The following is an 8,695-nucleotide window of genomic DNA, read 5'->3' as shown; positions in this document are numbered from 1 at the left end:
AATCATTCCCACCAGCCCTAGCTGCAGTTCAGAAACACCTGGAGAGCACTTCTTGTCCACCTGCTGCGAGGAGTGAGGTGCGCTCTGCACTCGCTCAGGCGCACTCTTGTTCGCCACGACTCCCAAGGTTACCAAGACACCCATCCAACATCCAGAGGCTGGCCAATAAAAACTCCCTGCCTGCCCCCCCCCCCGACCACCGCCCTCCACGTGCCAGACCGCCCCCCCCCCCGCGGCGATCCCCTTTGGCTTACGCTCCCCCGGGCCAGGGTCCCCCCCTTGCCCAGCCGTGCCACTCCCTGCCGCTCGCCAGCGCTTCCCCACCGGCGGGAGAGACCCCTCCCCAGGCCTGGCTCTGCCTCCCATTGGGCGGGGGTTTAAATGCCCGGCCCCGCCTCCCCCCGCCCGGGCGCTCTTATTAGCCGCCGCTTTGGCGCAGCCTCGGCAGTTCAAGCAGCGCAGCTTCGACGAGGCGGGCGGCGGAGGTGGTCGCTTGGTCGCGCACAGCCGGAGTGGGCACAGCGAGGGGGGTGCGCCGCAGCCGTCGGACCCGATCCCAGCTCCTCCTCCTCCTCCCGGGGGCGCTCTTTCCTCTCGGGGGGAGCCTTGGCCAAAGGCGCGCCCGGGGCTCCTGCCCAGCGCCCGCCCTTCCGTCCTGGGATTATTGTTACTTCGGAGCCGTCTTCGGGTGTGACTCGCCTCGCTCCGCAGCAGCCATGGGGAGCCACAGCTCGAAAGCCGCCAAGGGGGACGTGATGGCCCAGGATGCCGCCGCCGCCGCCGCGGACGCCTCGCCCTCCAAGGCCAACGGCCAGGTGGGTCTCCTTCCTCGCCCCTGCGCTGGATCCTCAGCTTACGCGCCCTGGACGGGGCCAACAGCCTCCTTAGAGATCCCCCCCCCCGCGCGTCATGCCATTGTCTAGGCTGAAACTCGGGGGAGGGGGGAAGAGATAGTCACCCTCGATCTCTTCCCTGCGCCCCCCACTCCCCAATCGCACCGATCCGGATTTTGGGCTTCGAAGGAACGGCCGCCCGCGCCACGTTCTCGTGGACGCTTTTATTTTCGCGCTGGCTGCCGTGCGCTTTCCCCGGACGCGCGTTTTGAATTTCCGAGCAGCTTTTAACTCGTTGAACCGCCACGCTCGTTGAATGGGCTCAGTTGCGACCGCCTCGCTTAAAAGGAGATTTTAAAATATATATATAGCTCTGTTCTGATCCGCGCAGCAACGACCCTCTTTGCGCTTTCTCCCGCGCCCCCCCCCCAATCCGTTGGAGACAGTGGCGCCGTGGTCCGCCTTTGTTTGGCGCTCCCTCCTCGGCGAAAGGAGCGGAGACCCTCCCCTCCTCCCTCCTTCGCTCGCTCGGCTGCGGCTGGGCTGTTTGCAGAGGAAACAAAGGAAGGACCCGGCTGGCTCGACCCGCGGCAGGGGGAGGGGAGGGGGCTGCGCTGTGCCGCGCCGCATAACTCGGATCGAGGGGCAGAAAACCCCTCGCCGATGAGGAGCTTCATTTTGTGGCAGGGGTGGGGTGCAGAGCAGAGAAGATCGCTTGCTTAATATATGGTGCTTAGCACGTGCCATATTTGGGGGGGGGGTGTAAAAAAAAAGCCGTGAATCTTTATGCATTTTGCAAGCAAAGCGGTTGCTAGCCTTTTTTGCATTTTGCAAAATAAAGGCCGGACTAGGGTGCACATAGACGTGCTCGCGCGCTCTTAGTGCAAAGCTGAAATCTGGAAAAAGGCGTCGTCGCCCCACCTTTGGACTCGGGTGGGACCCAGATTTTGAAGTAGAATGTGCACAGAGGAGCCTTTTTGTACGAGGGGGTAGGAACTGCTCTGGGCAATCGTGGGGCGCGGGCGAGCCCCGAAATGGGCTTCGCCGACGTGCCCCTCGGTATCTCCCCAAACACCGTCAGAGGGAGATATCCAAGGGGCTTTTTATAACATCATGCCTGGAAAGCAAAACTGCAACGGGCCAATTTCCCGAATGGGGTGGGAATTCCCGATTCATAGTCCGTCCGCCGCCCCGAGCTCGTTTGGCTGCCTGCGTCGAGGCGAGCTTCCCGCGGGCGCTCGAATCCCCCCCCTCCTCTGCAACCGCGCACGGGGCGCCCCGAGAAGCTGTTGGAGCGCGGGCGCCACCTTGTGGTAGCGTAGAATGGGGTTCTTTCTATGCTGTGCCCCCCCCCCCCCGCTTCTCTGCACTGCCATTCAAATGGGCGGCTGGATCCTAAGAAATCGTAGAGAGCATTGAGGGGGGGGACACACACCTTGAAATGTACCCCACCCCGTGTTTATGGAGAAATTGCTGGAGGGGGGCTGCAGAGGAACGGAATTCAGTTTATAGAAGGCTCCTTTTGGGCATGGCAACAGCAGGGACCACTAGGTTTTTAGCAGACAGATCCAAAGCATTTTTATTCTTGCCGGAAAGAATAGAAGAGCCTCTCCTGGATCAGGCAAGGGTCCCACCTTGAGAGCACCCACTGTGACTTGTAGGAAGCCCACAAACAGCACAATCTCCCCCTCCTGCTCTCCTTCAGCAACTAGTATTTGGGGGATCTCCTGTAATGGGTGACCTAACGGGGCTAACTCTGTCCTACAAGGCTCCGTCCTACAATCTGGTGGGGCGTAAGCGCACATGTCTTTCTCCGCATTGGGGGCACGCTGGTTACCTGCAACTTGGGTGTGTCCCTGAAGCATGTGCGAAAAAATCCAAAAAGTGGGAGGGGGGCTGTGTAACCTTGGGGTTGCCTCGCCTGGCAGTACTGCGGTGGTGGTTGGTTGGATTTCCTGCAATTCTCATTGAGGTTTAGTGGTTTAGCTTCCTTGAATAAAATGCCTTTTGAGACCTGTAAAAACAGCGAGTTCTGTCTTCTCCCATCAGGAGAACGGCCACGTGAAGATCAATGGGGACGTGTCTCCCAAAGCTGACGGAGAAGCCACTCCACTCAATGGCAACGGATCTGCAGAGCCGGTCAAGGAGGAAGCCAAGCTAGAAGCGGGCAGCGGTGATGCCATTGAGCCGGCCCCCGTCACCGAAGGCGCCGAAGCCAAGCCAGCAGACGGGGCCACGGATTCGGCCGCAGCTCCCAAAGAGACCCCCAAGAAGAAGAAGAAGTTCTCTTTTAAGAAGTCCTTCAAGCTGAGCGGCATCTCCTTCCGGAAGACCAAGAAGGAAGCCGGAGATGCTTCAGCCGTGTCCTCCCCCAGCGAGGAGCAAAGCAAGGCGGAGGCCAAGGGGGAGGAGAACCTGGCGTGTGCTGCAGGGGAGTCGGAGCAGGAGGCCGCCACCAAAGAGGAAAGCCCCGAAGAGAAGCCGGCCGCCCCAGTTGAGGCGGCTGCTACAGCGGCCACCCCTGAGGGTCAGCAGGAAGCAGAGAGCAAGAGAGAAGTGGCAAGTGAAGGACCAGAGGAGGAGGAGGAGAAGCAGCAGCCGCCACCCAGCGAGAGCCAGGAGGACACGAAGCCAGGAGAGACCTCAAAACCAGCAGAGGCGGAGCCCAGTCCTGCACCTGCTGAGCAGAAGGAAGAGTAGAGGCAGCTTAATGATGTCCACCTAACTTAAAAAAAAAAGAAAAAAAGAGACTTATTTGTGCCATCCTTCTCATCCCCAGTAACCCCTTTGGAACTGCTGCCTTGTTCACACACCACACACAATGCCACAAACACAAGTCTCTCGGCGTAGAACTGACAAGCTTTCACTCCAGTGTCCCCCCCCCCTTTTCTCACTCTTCATCCAACACAGTTAAGCAAAAAACCAACTTGGATCCTTGGTGCCCAGCACAGCCACTGCTACCACTCAGGAGTAGGCGTTCTTAAGATCCTTCTGAAACTCTTATGGAGGAAATACTGTTCCTGGATGCAACTGGAAATTTGCTCAGTTTAATGAGACTCCAGATTTTAACACCGGGTTCTGGTCTCTCTCTGATCTTCTGTTTCTACTAATCCTCAAAGCAGCTCTTTTCAAAAAGAAAAGGAGTCCAATAAACCAGCAACTGACCGTTCTTCAAAACGGATATTCTCTTTTATCTCTTCTTGGTTTACATTCCTGGTTCTGACTTCATTTAAAAGTATTTTGTGCTTTTTATAGAAACCAACAGTTTAAAAGCTAATCTGGTTAGTTTTTTATAATGTCTTGCTCTTGGCTTTAAACTATAAAGCTTGTAAGTCCACTGTGTTTAATTTGACTTCAGAGGGAGAACTTCTTTGGGGTTTATTTAGGGGGGGCACTTGGGTGGGGGGGCAGGGGGTGAGGGAGAGTGCTGGCTGTATGCTGTGACTTCAGTTTTTTGTTTCATTGTCTTTGTAAATAATTTTTTAATGACCCAACTTCTGATCTGCAATTTTCTAACTCCTAAATGAAAAAAAAAAAGTTGTATGGGTCTTATTGTAACATTTGAAAGGAATAAATGGTGACCCCTTTATGGATTAGACTTGGGTTCTTATTATCTGAGGAATGCTGGCTGTCTATTCAGGAGTGCTGTCAAATTGCTGTTGACACAAAACTAGAATTTTTACTTGCTAAGCTCCCAAATCCCTTATTGGGATTCCTCAGTCAGTGGTGGGTGTGGAATACACCCTTTACCTACATTCGTTCATTCTTCACATTTTCCAAAGTATGGATCTGCAAGTTGCATATACAAGTGCTGGGTGTTGGCCTCACCCACTCCAGTAGTTTGCAAAGTGGGGGTGAGAGTGCCTAGGCTGGCATCCTGGGTGTCTTAATGTGCCAGTATCCCTGTGAAAATAGTACACAAAAGGTGCACAAAGTTCATTTTCTGAAGGGGAGGAACCCTAACCCCCAAGACTTGGCTTAGTCTTGGAAGGAAGATCAGCAGTCTGCCTAGTGGGAAGATGTCTAGAGGTGCTGTTGTATGTATTTGAAGGATCTGCTATAGCAGCTTTGTTAATTTCAGTGTATTGAGCAGCCCCCAAATACTGTTAATCTGTCCCTTTCTGGCCTGTAATGAATTTGTGGTTCCCCCCTCTTCCCTGCTTAGCAGGTAAGAAATAATTTCACCTTGTCATGCTGCCTGACTTGATTGGGAGGCCAAATGTCATGTTAATGGCTCCCCTCCCCTCCTTGATGCAAGCTAGGTATGCTTTGATGCTATACATACCTATATCTTCCCCTTCTCCCTGCCCCAAAGCAAACAGAACATGGCTTCAGTATCTTCCTTAAATATTGAATTTGCAAATGCTTTTGGGTGCCACACCTTGAGTGATGTCTACCTACTGGTAAAACTGTCCATATTACTTGCTGTTGGGCCAATAATAGCAGTGACCATCTAACAGAAGTCAAGCTTTGATGGAGCTCTGGTGCCTCAGGTAGCTTACAGGTGAGTAAAAAAAGGGGGGGTATATTTATCCTCCACCTACATGCTCGGGGACCCTGCTCTTGAGTAGGATTGATTAGAGCTTTGCTCCATTGGAAGAGGGAAGCAGCCTGGTGGAGGCACTCTTTATAAGCCAGCATCACCCATGTTGTGTAGTCAGTGTGGCAGCCATTTTAAGTCATCCTACATGATCAGGCAGAGATGTCTCTTAACGGCCATTGTAATGCTTCAGCTGCCTTTACTATATGATGGAGAGCAAGAATCTTAAGGTGAAGGTGGCAAACTGGATGGGTACTTAACTGTATAGCTGTATAACTACCTAAAAATGGGTTGCAAGAGACTAGATAAACAAGCTTCACAGCACAATAGCTGTGTGTATTTCATTAAACACTGCAGCTGTTAATATTTTAGATTTGCTATGGGGCTATGTATACTGTATTCCTGCTTTCTGGGCAGTGTGTAAAAAAATTTTGGAACAGCATGTTTTGAAATGAGATCTAAAACCAACCTGTTCAAAAATAAAATAAAATAGGGTATGTGTCAAATGTAGTAAATGGAGAATACTGCCAATTCTAATATCCCTTTGAGAGAGAGGCTTATTCATGCAGTTGTTTTCCCCTTCTAATTTGCTTCAGTTCTATTTTTCTTTTAGTTTTGTGGCCTTGTTGCATATGCAAGAATGCCACAAAAGTGTACTTAGAGGTGTTTACCTGGTGATTTTTTTTTTTTAACACCAACCTTTCTCTAGTAATCCAGTGTAGCAATTCAAGTTCTTCTCTTCCCCAATGCCCATCCCCTCAAATTTCTACATGACCTTTGCAACCTGCAAAGTACATAAGCCAAAGTAATGTAGAGTCCCAGGGTCATCCAATAACTTGCAGGGCTGAGAATTATCTTGTTTGCTCATATATTGGAAAGGGAGAATACCAACAGTGCACCCCACCATAGCTCAGCACATGAGTCTATCTCAGGGACATGGGTTCAAGCCCATGCTGGGAAAAAAAAGATTCCTGTATTAAGGTAAGGCAAAGGACCCCTGGGCAGTTAAGGTCAGTTACTTATGGGGTGCGGTGCTCATCTCGCTTTCAGGCTGAGGGAGCCGGCGTTTGTCCACAGACAGCTTTCTGGGTCACGTGACCAACATGACTAAACTGCTTCTTGTGCAATGGAACACTGATGGAAACCAGAGCTCATGGGAATGCCGTTTCCTGTATTGCAAGGGGTTTGACTAGATCACCCTCGTGGTCTCTTCCAATTCTATAATTAACCCCAAATTTTTAATATATACAGTGGTACCTCTGGCTAAGGATTTAATTTGTTCTGGAGGTCTGTTCTTAACCTGAAGCACTACTTTAGCTAATGGGGGCTGCTGCTGCGCCGATGGAGCACAATTTCTGTTCTCATCCTGAAGCAAAGTTCTTAACCCGAGGTACTATTTCTGGGTTAGCGGAGTCTGTAACCTGAAGCATCTGTAACCCGAGGTACCACTGTAGTATGTTCTGGAAAAGTGTTTGTCTATTTAAACAGCCTGTGGAGTTCTTCACCTCTTACCTTGTCCAAAATGGCAGCATTCATGGCAGTTGGGCATCTAGAAGATGACTTTTGTGCAGGTGTCCGTAGCTGGTTAGCAGGAATATAGAAAAACATCCCTTTTGTCTAATGGAGCAGATTGCTGCTTTTAAAGTGCACAGGAAGTGTGTGGCCAACCTGCAGACCAGGGTAAGTAAAGCCGGCACTTGGATGAAGGCTGTAGTTACAATGGACTATTCACTTCTAGAGTGCATGCTGCACACAATGCGGGTGATGGCTACTACAAAACATTTGAAAAAGCAAAGCCTCTGGAACAGGCCAAGGAAGAGTTGCTAGCCGTGCTGCCTCTTAGAGCATCCGTGTTCAGAGGGAGTCTACCTTCACATACCAGCAGCCGGGGCTAAATCGTGGAATGGTCCCTGCTACTTTTCTTCCATTCCTACAGTCATGTGGATGCCCAGGGGACTTCTGGGCTGATCCTAGTTTGCATGTTTTTATGTAAAGATGCGAGGTTTGTAGAAACATGTCCCAAGTAAACAACAGTCATAGAATTTACAACTGCAGGAATGACACTTTTTATAAAGAAACTTGAAGGGTGTGGTGTGGCTGTATGGGTAGGCTGGAGACTAGCCTTTTAAACCCTCTGCCCTTCTGGTCCTGGTTCAGACTGGGGTTTCCATACTTCTATTTTCATTGGGTTGGGCAGGAGTGAAACTTATTTGTGTGAATGGGTGTTCTTTTCCCCCTGGAAAGAAGGTGAGAATGGGTAGGCTGTGTCAGGTCCACATGCCTGCTGTTTACTTTTGAAAAGGGATCCAGCTGCTAATTACGTTAACTGCCTTCAGTTACCTACCCAGCATCACCAACATCTTCCATTGTTGAACAGCTCTTACTGTCACAAAGTTCTTCCTGATGCTTAGTTAGAATCTCCTTTCTTGTTACTTGAATCCATTGATTTGGGTCCTAGCCTCCAGAGCAGGAGAAAACAAGCTTGCTCCATCTGACAACTCTAGATATTTGAAGATGGCTATCATATCTCCTCTCAGTCTCCTTTTTTCCAGGCTAAACATACCCAGCTCCCTCAAACGTTCCTCATGTGGCTTGGTTTCCAGACCCTTTATGGTCTTGGTTGCCCTCTGCACACAACCCAGCTTGTCATTATCCTTAAACTGTGGCACCCAAAACTGGACACAGGGCTCCAGGTGTGGTATGATCAAGGCTGAATAGAATGGGATTATTACTTGCAATTTATTATAAGTTCAATAAATCAAATAAATACTTGCTTTGATCTGGACACTATACTTCTGTTGATGCAGCCTAAAATAACATTCTCTTTTTTGCTGCTGCATCACACTGTTGACTCATGTTAAGTTTGTGGTCCACTCACCCATAGATCCTTTTCACATGGGACACCTGGCTTGCCAGCAGTACATAAGTACAGAGCCTTAAATTTGTCCCTATTGAAATTCATTTTGTTTGGGCTCAGTTCTCCAATCTGTTAAGGTCATCTTGTATTCAGATTATTTTCTGCGGCACTAGCTATCCCTTGCAGTTTGGTGTCATCGGCAAATTTGATGAGCATCCCCTCAGTTTATTTTAAGTTGTTTATAAAGACATTGGACAACAGGCCCAGGACAGAACTCTGTACCATCTCACTTGTCACTTTCTTCCAGGAAGAGGAGGAACCATTTGTGAGCACTTTCGGTTTGGTCCATCAACCAGCTACAAACCTTCCTAACAGTTACCTTGTCCAGCCCACATTTTATCAGCTTCTTTGCAAGAATACCATGGGGGACTTTGTCAAAAGCTTTAGTAAAATAAAGACCACATC

General features: G+C 50.2%; 1 protein-coding gene across 1 annotated transcript; it reads left to right on the top strand.

Annotated features, from left to right (window-relative positions):
• Nucleotides 1–444: 444 nt before the first annotated feature.
• Nucleotides 445–4,429, top strand: MARCKSL1 (MARCKS like 1). Its single transcript, XM_081868389.1, has 2 exons — nucleotides 445–815; nucleotides 2,883–4,429. The coding sequence occupies exons 1-2, from the start codon at nucleotides 717–719 to the stop codon at nucleotides 3,531–3,533; spliced, it is 750 nt and encodes a 249-aa protein (XP_081724515.1). The 5' UTR covers nucleotides 445–716; the 3' UTR covers nucleotides 3,534–4,429.
• Nucleotides 4,430–8,695: the final 4,266 nt, after the last annotated feature.

Source organism: Podarcis erhardii (genome assembly GCF_964252035.2).
Source record: "Podarcis erhardii genome assembly, chromosome: 7".
NCBI classification, from domain to species: Eukaryota; Metazoa; Chordata; class Lepidosauria; order Squamata; family Lacertidae; genus Podarcis; species Podarcis erhardii.
Note: the sequence above shows the minus strand (reverse complement) of the source record. Positions and strands in the feature narration are given on the sequence as shown.

Excerpts from the sequence above, each read along its gene's own strand:
- MARCKSL1 (XM_081868389.1), top strand. The coding sequence starts at position 717 with ATGGGGAGCCACAGCTCGAAAGCCGCCAAGGGGGACGTGATGGCCCAG. Across the intron at positions 816-2,882 it reads CCTCCAAGGCCAACGGCCAG|GAGAACGGCCACGTGAAGAT; the intron begins GTGGGTCTCCTT and ends TTCTCCCATCAG.